Source organism: Molossus molossus, unplaced genomic scaffold (assembly GCF_014108415.1).
Source record: "Molossus molossus isolate mMolMol1 unplaced genomic scaffold, mMolMol1.p scaffold_m16_p_4, whole genome shotgun sequence".
Lineage (NCBI taxonomy): Eukaryota > Metazoa > Chordata > Mammalia > Chiroptera > Molossidae > Molossus > Molossus molossus.
Genome location: NW_023425377.1, coordinates 52,299,275 through 52,311,029, shown reverse-complemented (window position 1 = coordinate 52,311,029; position 11,755 = coordinate 52,299,275). Strand labels below are relative to the sequence as shown.

Below are 11,755 nucleotides of genomic sequence, written 5' to 3'. Positions count from 1 at the left end.
TTCTCAGACCCCTGGAGCTGGGGCAGTGAGAAAAGTCTACAGAATGTTTGCAAGCAACTTAGAAGCCTTGAGAATTAGAAAGGTTGCCCCTTCCTTTTTACCAGCCTTCCTTGAAAATATGAAAAGCACTCCTTGAGTAATGCCATCGACATTTGATAATTTTCTTTGTGTATGTTCCATGGTCCCTTTTCACCCCTCTACTGGGTCCTCAGTTGCTTTCTCAAGGCTAAGCCAGGAAATTTCAGGGCTGTGCACTGGTGTAGAGTAATTATTTATCAGGTACTGTGAAGAGCCACAAAGCAATATTTGGGGGTCTGTCAGAAGGGAAGGTATTCCCTTGCCCAGGCCCTAGCTCCTCCGAGGCTTAGTTAGCCTAGGCAGCCACTGCTGGATATGTTTATGCTTCCAGCCCAGGCCTGGCTGGGGCCATGTCAGTGACTCAGAAAACCTGGGTCTCAGAGGAAGGTGTTGCTGTGGTCCAGGCCCAGGGGCTTTCTCATTGCCCTGGTAGTTTCTGAGAACATGCCCAGGCTAAGACCCCCTGATCTAAGGCCAGCCCAACGGCTGGAGGCAAGCTCCCCTCTGAATTCCTCCTGCCCTTCCTGGTAACACAAGGATTCCCCCACCCCCACCCCCACCCCCACCCATTTTGAGGACTCCCATGGCTTTGACTTCTCTTAGAGAATGAAGTGAATGACCTTGCTGAGGGTGTTACAGGAAATTGGGGGTCTGCTTGTCCTTCTATTCACCAAGCTAGAGCTGCTGCAGTTGTTGGCAGGGCTCAGTGACCTCCCGGTAGGGCAAACCTGGCTGCAGTCCACCTGCAAACCATCCATAGCACCTGCCCAGGAGAGAAGGAACCCTGAAATCTACTGGCCAGTTTTCCAGGGCTTAAGAAAACTGAAAATAACTCAAAGCTTGAGGAAGTAGAACCCTGAGCTTGAGTGACAAGCTTCCCCTGCTGACCAGAACCTCACCATGTTCGCTGCACCAGAAGCAGTGGTGGGCAGGCTTTAGGCTTGCAGTGAGTGTGGCAAGAGCTTCTGGTACAGTTTGGTGCTGCTGAGGCACCAGTGTGCCCAGAGTGGCAATTGCTGCTTCAGCTGCCTGGACTGTGGTGAGTGCTATGCCCTGGCCCCGAAGTTGTGTGCACACTGACATGCCCATGCTGGTGCCTACATTGCGCAGAGTGTGGCCAGAGCTTCCACCACAGCAGCATCAGGGTGTGTATTGGTGGCACCACCTTTCTTTCCCCTGTAGCTGCGGTCGCCACTTCCCACACCAAAGAACTGTCTTTGCACCCATGCTGCAGGCAGGCATCGCTATCTGCTGTGTGTCTGCACCTTCCACCAGGCGCTGGTGCACCTGTGGGACGTGCCAGCCATTCCTCCCCTATGCTGCCCACAGTGCCGGTGGGCCTTCTGTAGCGACGCAGGGCTGCACAGCCACACATCCACAGGGCTGGAAGCCCCAGTGACCCTCACTCCCCAATAGCCACGCTCTCTGGACACACATGTGCCTATGGCTAGAGCTTCGCAAGCACTCCATACTAACACCTACTAAGGCACTCAGGCGAGAAGCCCTTCAGGTGCCCTGAGTGCAGCAGGGCTTCTTGAAGAGTGCCACCAATGCACCTACACCAGCTAGAATCCCTACATGTGCAGTGACTGTGGGTGCTGCTTCAGCCAGAGCTCTATGCTGTTGCGCCACAGGCACAACCACCAGGGTGCATGGCTGCACACCTGCGTCATGTGCGGCAAGGGCTTTGGCTGGCACTGACTTGGTGGTGCACCAGTGTATGTATCTATACTGGTGAGAGGCCTTTCCCATGTCCCAAATACAGCCTCCACTTCAGTGATGGCTCGGACCTCACCAAGCACCAGCACAAGGGAGAAAAGCCCTGCCGCTGTGAGTTGTGTGGCAAGCACTTAGGGTACATATCCAACTTCATTGTGCAGGGGCGCGACCACACCAGCCACAAGCCCCCCAAGTGCCACCAGTGCGGCAAGGCCTTTAGCTTGGGCCCCATGCTGGCGCTGCACCGCATGACATAATTGGGTGAGTGGCTGGCACAATATGCTGAGTGTAGTAAATGCTTCAGCCACAGATGCTGGCTGTCACACCAATGGGCCCATAAACATCCACCACCGCCACTCAAGGCACCATAGCCATCACCCTCATCTTTGCTGGGCAGGTAGGACAGCAAAGGCAGGGAGGGACTTCTTGTGTCTCAGCTGAGGGAGACTTGCTGAGAGGCTTCCCTGGAGTGGGCTAGGCAAGCCCAACATAGTGTCACTGGAACGGTGCGCCAACACACAAGGTGGGTCTGTGCAAAGAAAGCACGGCCTGTCGCTTTTACCCGTATCCTGTGGTAACCTGCACCTAGCCTCCTGCCGTGTCCCTACACCTACTTCCTTGTCAATGTTTTTTCTGTCCTTAGTCCATCTGTTCCTCAGGAGAGTAGGTGCGGAGTCAAGACAAGGCCCCAGATCTCCATGCTTGGGAGAGCCTGGGAATTGAGTTGTCCCACAACTGCTGTGCTCTCAGGTCTTTCTTTCCAGTCTTCCCACTTAGATTTTCTTTTTCCAACCTGAATCCCCTCTACTTCTTCTGCCTGGATACTTTTGATGTCCTGCCTCTTCTAGTAATGGTCACAGATGTGGCCATGGTCACAACCCACCTGCCCTTCCTGCCTGGTGATTCCACTTGGCCTTTTTGCTGCTTCCTCCTTGGTCTTATGACAGATTGGAAATTTGCAGGCAGAAAGAGGGAAGTTAGTTTCATTGAAGGACCTCTGTATGCCAGAAGTACCCAGCCTGCTGCCTTGGAGAAGGCTCACCCTCATGAAGGTGGGTAGGAACCTTTAGCATGGCTGCCCACCTGTCCCAGGTGCCAGACCTGATGGTATCTGGTGCCTCTTAGGAGAGTATTCTCCAGACAGGTGGGGGACATTAGCCTGGGGACCTAGGCTAAGACCACATAGGTCCCCAAAGTCTGGCACTGCCATGTGGAATACCTGAATTAAGCTCTGAGTTCCAGAGGCAACAGGGCAGGGTGGAAATTTCCTGGGCCAGCAGTTTTCCACTGTGGCTGGTGAAATAAAAGAGTTATGTATCTGGGTTCAGGATGCCAAGAGCCTCCTTTATCAAACCTGCAGCCATGTTCTCTGCAAACTTGAGGAGAAAGGCCAGCCTGTGAGTCAGGTCCATTTCAAGTCCCTTGGTCTTATCATTCCCAAGGCAGCTCAGCAATGTTGCATATACACAGCACCCTGGATTTTGCACTAGAAGGCAAGATTCTTTGGGCCTGTACATTTGCTTCTCCTGGTTAATGGACAGGACAACATGGACAACAGGGTCACATACCTTTATGCCTGCTCATCCATACCTCCAGAATGACTCAGTACTCTCCCTGCTGTCACAGCCTGCCCTGCTCCAGTGAGTAGGTGTGACACTCCATAGAAAAGGGCTGCAAAGCGCCCAAAAGAATTGGGACAGCCGGGTCCTTGAGGTGGAGGCCTGAATAAAGGAACAGGGCTTGTACCTGTGCTGCACATCTAGCAGAGTGCCTACAAAGGAATCAGGATTCCTGCACCTCAGGTACAAAAAACACTCTTTGCCTACACATGTCCATGTAAAATACTGGGTTTATTCTGTCCTGTAGGAAGACTATAGCCTTGCTGTCCTGGAGTCCAGTTTTGCCTGTGCCCTGCACTCCCTATCACCCTAGTTCCCAGGGACCAGGCAGCTGGCCTTCCTCCTCTTCAGTCCCTGTGGTCACTGTTTAGGAAGCAGGGTCAGGGCCTGAGAAACCCAAGAAGGCCTGCACCCATCACTGGACCCCAAGAACACAGGGGCAGAGATGCTGGAACAAGACTCCACTGGGCTGAGTTGCTCTGATGGAGCCAGGAGTAGGGCCGGGTGGCTTTTGCTGAAGTGAGCTGTAACGCTGTCTGGCTTCTCAAAGCCCTTGCCGCAGACCTCACAAAGGAAGCGCAGGGTGGTTGCTGTCTCTGCATGCTTGCGCTGGTGCCAGTTCAGGGAGGCTTTCTGGCGGCAGGTGAACCCGCAGATCTCACACCTGAGCCAGGATCAGCAGAGGGACGTTAGGGGCCTCAGCCCAGTTGCCTGAGTATCCTGCTGGCTCCCTCCTCCAATACCCCCCACACTCACTGCAGGGGTTTCTCTCCAGTGTGGATGCGCCGGTGGATGACCAGGTTGCTGCTGGTGCGGAAAGACCGGGCGCAGAATTCACAGATGTAGTCCCGGGTGTCTGTGGGGGCATGGGGACACCCCAGCATCCATCCCCAGGATGTGGCCTTTCCTCAGCCCACCCACCAGCCCCCAACAGGAGTACTGAACCCATTCAGCCTGTACAACACATCCGTCCTGGCCCTCCAATGCCACCCTGTGGCTGTCAGCAGCAATTCCTTTTTTTCTGGAACCTGCCTTCCCTGCCATCTCAAAGATTCTCAATGCGTCTTTTAGACCATCAACTCTGTATACCCTGCCATCAGACCACATACATACAACAGGCTTTGTCCCCATTACTCCTCTGTGCTCCATACAAAACTGGCTCCAGGACTTCTCTCCAGCCACTCCTAATGTCAGTTTGCTTCCTACTTGGCCAGCACTCACGTCTCTGTTCTGTGATGTGACCTTCACTGACCTGGGCTCCCACCCTTCTCAATTACAACTCCCAAGAATTGTGTACCCCATCACCACAATTTCAACAATCTGAGTTCTAGCCAGGGAACTGGACACAATACTCTACCTTGTCCCACTATGATAATCCCGTGACTCCAGACTGCCAGTCCAGGGCCCAGCACCTTCCCCTGCCTCTCTATGACCAGCATTGTTTCTAGGGAAGCTGTTTAGCCTTCTGTCACTCATATCAACTCACCTGTTCTTCTCTCCCTCAGCTGCACCTGCTAGGTTAAAACCAACACCGGATAAACACAACCCTTGGCCTGCTACAGGCCTGCACATGTGTACTAAGGGGGAAAAAACTCCCTCCCTTCAGCCTCCCCTTTCATCCACCAGAGGTCTCAATGGTTCCCCGCATGCCTCTGCATTACCCTGATCAGCTCATTCTCCCTTCTTTGGAGTCAAGAAGACCATATCCATACCACCTCTTCTCCAGCAGTCCCATTCAGCACTGAGCTCATTTTCAAAGTCATCAAGAAGAGTGAAGCCCAGAAAAGATTCTCATATTCTGACCCCACATCTACCAGCCAGTATACTTCTGTGCCCACTTACATGACTACTGCCTGCTCCTCTGCAGCTGCCCTCCAACTATCTCTGTACCCCAAGCTTATAGCCCTCTTAACTAAGAGCCCAATTCTCTGCTTATTTTCTCAGCAAAACTGAGTACTGTCCATACTCACTGTCTCCACTTCCTTAGCTCCTTCCTACCTGGAACTCACTCCATTCTGGGTGTCATCTCCCTTATCATGCACTATCTGGTCAAGGATGGCTATCCTCATCCTCCTTACTCAGCCCTGTGGCACAGGCACAACTTCCCCCCTCTCCCCAACCCCAACACTTTGTCTGCTTGGTCCTTCAATACCAGTTTCCTCACCTGCCTCACTGGCCCCTCTGCCTGCTCAAGCCTCCTCACCAAGGCTCACTCCTTTCACATAGGATTATGTCACCCACAGCTCCAAATATCACCCATGTGCTCATGACAAACATTTTTTTGTCTGTATCTTCTGAACTCCAGATTCACATTTTCTGGAATACCTAATTAGCATACCCCAAATTAAATGTCCTGTTCCTGAAACATGTGTCTCAGTTTCAAGAAGCCACATCACCTTCCGCCCACTTACTCAAGCTGGAATCCTCCAAGTCACCCAACTACTCCCTGCCCATCCCACCTGTGCCTAATTTGTCCTTCCTACAGCAGCCCTTCTGGCTCCATCACACTCTCATCAGCCTCCAGATCACCATCACTGCACACTGCACATTCCTGTGATCCTCTACGCCACATGGCAGCCACAGATCTCCTTATAAAGTCAGCTGTGTCCCTTCACTGCTCAAGACCCTGAGATGAAGCCTATCTCATTTGGCCAGGAGCCAAGCCATCCTCATGGTAGTCTTGAGATCCCCACCACCTATTTGTCTTCTCATCCTTCCCACACACCTCCCAGAGATGGAAAGGTCTCCATTTCTCCCTTCATCAGGTCTTTGCTCTAAGCACCTTCCCTTTCTACAAGAACAACTCCTCCCCCATGCACTCCTCACTTCCCTGCTTTCACATCTCTTCTGTGTTCTGTATCATGAGAGTGGACATCTTATGAGGTGAGGACTGTCTGTGTTGTTCACTGAGGCATCCCAGCACCTACAACACTCTCAAGCAGTCATGTGCTCAACACTCAGGGAATACAGGATAAGTGTGAGTGCAAGTCACCTACAGAGGGTGTGACAGGAACTACAGGCATATGGCAAGAACTGCAGATAGTCGATAGGCCCCACATGGGAAGGTGACAGGACTCAAAGAAGGATGTGATAAACCCACAGGAGGAGGTAAAGGACCCTAGAGGAGGGGTGGTGATGAGTCCCACAAGTGGAAATGAAGGGACTCACAGATGGGAAGGTAAAGGAACCCACAGGGGTAGGTAACAGGACCCACAGGAAGACATGATAGACCCACAGGTGGAGTAAGAGGGATCCACAAGGGGGAGATGATGGGCCTCCACAAGGGGCAGTGAAGGGACCCATGGGGGAAATGAGGAGGCATTCCCCCCACTGACCACTATGCAGCTTCACATGCTCTTTCAGGTGTTTCTTGAAGTTGAAGGACTTTCCACAGGCTGGCTCTGGGCAGGAAAATGACTTCTGGTGGATATGCTGGTACTTCTTGTGGTGCTATTAAAGAAACACAGTGGTCTCCTCAGGGAGACCCCAGAGCCGAGCCAGCAGACAGGATCCTCTGCCCCAAACCATCACCAGTGGCTCACATATGATCATCCCCATCCCATCCCATCCTGACCACAAACTGCCCTCATCCTATTGTACCATCGATGTCTATAATCTCATCTTCTTGCCACAACTTCCCCTTGTGATGCCCAGTTCCCCAACTGTGAACGTGCTGTCTGCTGGGGATGTGACAATTGTGGTAGGCATGATTATTCTCTTCACTATCAATATTCAAATACAACATCACTGAGATGGCCTACTTTTTAGTAATAGATCACCACAGATATATATTATATGTTTTTTTCAACACCTGTTTTGGACACACACAAGTGCTCTCAACCTGAAATTCTTAAGGGCAGCGTGTTCTTCAAACTTGACTCACCAAGTACTTCTGGGAAATATTTCTCATGTGATGCAGGTTCATACTCTTGTCTCATTAAATCCCATGGGCTTCCCCTTCCAAAACCCCACTTTTTTTTTCTGGATTTATTTTATTGTTTCCATCATCATTTATCCCCTCTATGCCCTCTTCCACCCACACCCCCACAATCACCACACAGTTGTCCATATCCATGAGTTGACTTTTTTTTCTTTTTTCCCCACTTTCTCAGTTAAACTGCTGCTGGGGGCTGCTTCCGTCTCCTCCTTGAACAAGCTCAGTGTATCTGACCAGTCCTGCTGAATATCCACAGCCCAGAGCCTGCTGCCACTTGGAGACTGTCTCCCTCTAGTTTCTCCTGGTACACCCATACCTCACCAGCCCTTTGTAGGCCCTCCTCAGCCCCAAACCTGGCCTAAGGGCTCTGGCTGAGTGTAGGGGTAGGCCCTGCCCTCTCTGTGCCTCACACTTCTCCTGCAATGAAGATGGGGACAAGACTTGGGAACCCCAGCACTATTAAACACAAGCTGAGGAGCCGTGGGCAGTGCTTAACCTTGTGTACCTCAGTTTCCTCCTTTGCAAAGTGGGAACATTATTAGCACCTACTCCCTAGGGATGTTGTGAAGATCAACAGGTCAAATGTTTACAAGAGTCACTATCACCCAGAGAACCTGCGGATGCCACCATCATCTCCTGTGGTCCCCGAAAGCAATGCAACAAGCAGTAGTGGGATGTGGCTGAGTTCAAGGCTGGGTTTTCTGCCTTCCTTCCCAGTCAACTGGTTTTATGATTATTAACTGCAGGTAAACCTTGAATGTCCACCCCAACCCTTTTCTTCCTGACTCCCAATCATACCCCAGGCTTCTTCGCCTCAGCTTCTCCTGCAGCCCGTCTCCTCTACCTGAGGCCACATGGAACCCAACTTGTGCCCCTCACATCCTCACATTCAAATATTGCCTGTTGGAAAAGATCCTTCCACAGCCAGGGAAGTCACAAGGCAGCAGCTCCTTTTTCGCAGCTTTCCTAGAGAAGCAGAACAGGGAGAAGCATAAAGATTCCTGTAGGCTCTCCTTGGCCTCCCTCCTTCCTCTTAGTCCCCCTCCCTCCTCTCAGCCCCTTCCAGAGTTCCTCCCCGAGTCTTACCTAATCCTCTTGGGGCCAATCTGTACACTGTCCTCATCCCAGGCTACAGCCAGAGCAGACTGGACCTGATTCCCAGGGCTATGAGCAGCAAAGAGGGAGCAGAGGGCCTCGAGGAAGGGCCATGTCCCAGGACACCCCTGCCCTCTATCCCAGCTATCAGGTTACCTGGCTAGGGGTTCACTTTGCTGGACTGCTTGAGGGATCTGATTGAGCTCCGGCTGTACCCCACCTTCAACAGACAGAGGAGCTCCAGAACCCAATGAGGATGCTGATGAGTGTGGCACAGCAACAGAAGTGGAGGCAGCTGCCAGGGGCAGAGGTGTCTCTCCCTCCTTAAGTGCATAGGTGACAGGGAAAGGGGGTGGTCTGGGGACATCTGGTTCAAAGCTGAAAGAATGAAGAGGAGGACATTATCTCCCTGGGCCGTCAGCCAGCCAAAGCCCAACCCTAGACCCTAAATCACAAAGATCCCAAACTCAGAACAATTCCACCTAGGCCTCCACTCACATCTGCGTTAGGCCTAACTTCACCCCTCAACACACAATTCCGATCCTCCAGTTCTTTTTGTCCTCCCCACTAAGTCTGCAAAGCTCTGCATCCCTGGCCAGTTGTCCCCACCCTCCTGCTCCAACTTGCTTGTCTGAGGATGAGCTGTAGGTCCATGGGCTGACATCACTAAGCATCTCCTCTTCACTCTCACTTTCAACCTTTCCCTCGTCTTCTCCTAGGGGCAGGAAGGACTCCGGTGGGTGTCCCATTCCTCTGCAGGGGCAAAGAAGGCAAACCTGAGGTTCTGATCCCTCACCCCTACTGTCCACCCATCTAGCCTGTCCCTCCTTCACCCAACCTCACCTGGGCAACCTCGCCTCCTGAGTCCTCTCCTCATGCGCAGATTCCAAACCTGCTGGCACAGGTGGGGTCAAAGGGGAAGAAACTCTGGGCTGGAGGGATGAGGGCAGGTGGACTATAAGGTCTGAATTCATGAGAGGACTCTTAGGAAGGAGTAGGAGGAGGGGGCAGAGGACACTACAGTGGAAAAGAGTATTTTATTTTAAAAATGACACATTCACATGCATCAAAAGAAATACATATATAAAAAGGTACACTGTGAAAAATCTTTCCAATACTGTCCCCCAGTGGCCTAGCTCTTCCCACAGGCAATCTAGTTTCCACTTGCCCTCCCAGAAAGATTTCATTCATTCAAAAGTACTTTCTCCCTTTATTTTCCAACCAAAATACATGCCAGACATCCTATTCTGTATTTTTCTTTTATACCTAAAAATATATTTGAGGATATATTTCCTTGACAGAATAATTTTTCCACTGAGAAAGAATCATTTTTGGAGAATAGGGTTCTGAGCTCCAGAGATGAAAACCCTTCTCCCATCCTATTCTCCACAACTCTTCTTTTCCCGGCCTACCTGTAGGCTCCTGCCCACCCCTGGCCTCTGGGCACCAGCTTTTCTGGGAAGTACTTGGAAGGAGGGCTGGCTTGGACGCTGCTGGAGGTGTGGGGCCTGAAGAGGGGCTCCAAGAGAAGGTGTGGCCTGCTGAGCACTCCCACACAAGCCCACCATCTCTGCCCCCGGGCCCCCGCAGCCCGGGCACCAGGCTGCACTCTTGGCTGTGGGTATGAGATAGGAGCACCAGATATTGCAGACCCTTGAGGGGCAAAGGCTTAGGACCTAAAGGGGTGAAGGTGACAGTCAGAGCAAGCTGAGTTGCCCCCTACTCTCACCCTTGAGAGCTATACTCAGACAGTCTTGCCTCCCAATATCCCTGGGCACCCTAGTACCTAGTCCAGTTTATCATTCTTCAGAGTTCAGACCTGAGAAACTGCTCCCTTCCCCACAGCCTGCTTCCATCTGACTGCCTTGGGCTCCCCAACTCCTTACCTCTTTCTAAACTCCCTCAGGGTTCCCTCTGATCCAATCCCCTTAGGGAGAGTGTTCCTGGATCACACTACTTGCTGTTGCCCCTCTTCCCTCTCTGGCTCCTAAGACCCTTTCCCCAGCTGTTGCTTACCCACCTGCACAGAGCACACAGCCTGAAGAAGTGTACCTGCCAAAGGGACAAGAGGCAGGTTAGGTCGGGCCCCAGTTGCACAAGTGGCGTCAACTATGGGCACTCACACACTTAAGGGGACAAGCTCTAAGGGTCTCCTATTTCCTAGGGGCCAAGAGGTGTGGGGCAGGGCTCTGGGAGGCCACAAAAAACACAGGCCATACTGCTGAAGTGAGAAATGGGCCAGAAGGAAGGAGCAGTAGGCTAGCACTTGGGGGGTAATATGGGTACTGCGCTGGGTGCCCCCCCCCCCGCCCCCATCCTGGTCTGGCCCTAACCGATCCAGCAGGAACTTGGCGAGTTGAGAGTGCAGGGAGAAGCCCAGCTGCTCCTTGAGGAGGCACCACTGCTCCATGTGGCTGCCCAGGCGGATACGACACTTGCTGCGGCGCGCGTCCAGCTGCCGCCGCTTCTCCCGTCTCCGGCGGGACATGTCTGCCGGGGAGGCAGCCATGGGCCCGAGACCTGCAAGGCAGAGGATGAGAGTAGGCCGGCCTGACCCTGACCCGCCACTCCCTGGCTAGCCTCTGGGTCTCAGCCGTGAATGGGCAGGTCCAAACCGTTGCTATGGCACTCCCTGCAGCTGGAAGTAGGCAGGGGACCCGACCACCAAGGGGCAGGTGCGGCGGGCTGAGGCGTGAGTCTTCCACGTGAGTCCTCCCGGGAGGGGAGCTTGGTGGGGAACAGCTTCAACTGCAAAGATGTGTCGTGCGCGCTGGGGGCATTCTGCACAGTGGGGTCGCTGTGGCAGGACCGGGGGTCTGCAGGGCGGCCCACTCGGTCTCGGGCCGCAGCACTTAATACCTACAGTGCGCGGACCCGAGTACTGCAAAGGCCACCCCACCCAAGCTCCCGCCCATCCCGGTCTTACCAGCTTCCCAAGATGCCTGCGCCGCTGCCAGGCGTGGGCCGGACAATGGTGTAAGGACCGGGCCCACCTTCCGCGCACCGCAGTCGTTTCTCCTTTAAGAGCAACACGTCTCCTTCCTCTTCAGTGGCCCTCTCACGGAACTGGGTCTGGCTGGGGAGGAAGTGATGGGGAAAGGGGGCGTGGAGGCACAGTGTGCGCCTGCGCATTGGCGCCCTATTAAAGTGCCGCACTATTATGCACGCAGCGGGGCGGGGCGGAGCGGAGCGGGGCGGGGCGGGGCGGGGCGGGGCGGGGCGGGGCGGGCGAAGTGTGGAGTCTCGCTTTCGAGGCTCCTACCAGTATTGGTGACCGAAGGCTTGGGGAAATGGTGTTCAAACCAAA

At 53.3% G+C, this 11,755-nt stretch overlaps 1 protein-coding gene across 2 annotated transcripts; it reads right to left on the bottom strand.

Moving 5' to 3' along the window:
* Positions 1 to 948: 948 nt before the first annotated feature.
* Positions 949 to 11,498, bottom strand: ZNF692 (zinc finger protein 692). 2 transcript variants are annotated; one of them, XM_036239662.1, is made up of 12 exons: positions 11,375 to 11,498; positions 10,782 to 10,968; positions 10,469 to 10,500; positions 9,861 to 10,124; positions 9,292 to 9,340; positions 9,076 to 9,201; positions 8,605 to 8,826; positions 8,440 to 8,517; positions 8,241 to 8,319; positions 6,752 to 6,866; positions 4,173 to 4,272; positions 949 to 4,080 (listed from the first exon to the last, which is right to left on the bottom strand). In XM_036239662.1, the coding sequence occupies exons 2-12, from the start codon at positions 10,955 to 10,957 to the stop codon at positions 3,777 to 3,779; spliced, it is 1,545 nt and encodes a 514-aa protein (XP_036095555.1). In that variant the 5' UTR covers positions 10,958 to 10,968; positions 11,375 to 11,498; the 3' UTR covers positions 949 to 3,776. The 2 variants fall into 2 exon arrangements, with proteins under 2 accessions (XP_036095555.1, XP_036095556.1); XM_036239663.1 differs by lacking the exon at positions 9,861 to 10,124.
* Between the last annotated feature and the right edge of the window lie 257 nt (positions 11,499 to 11,755).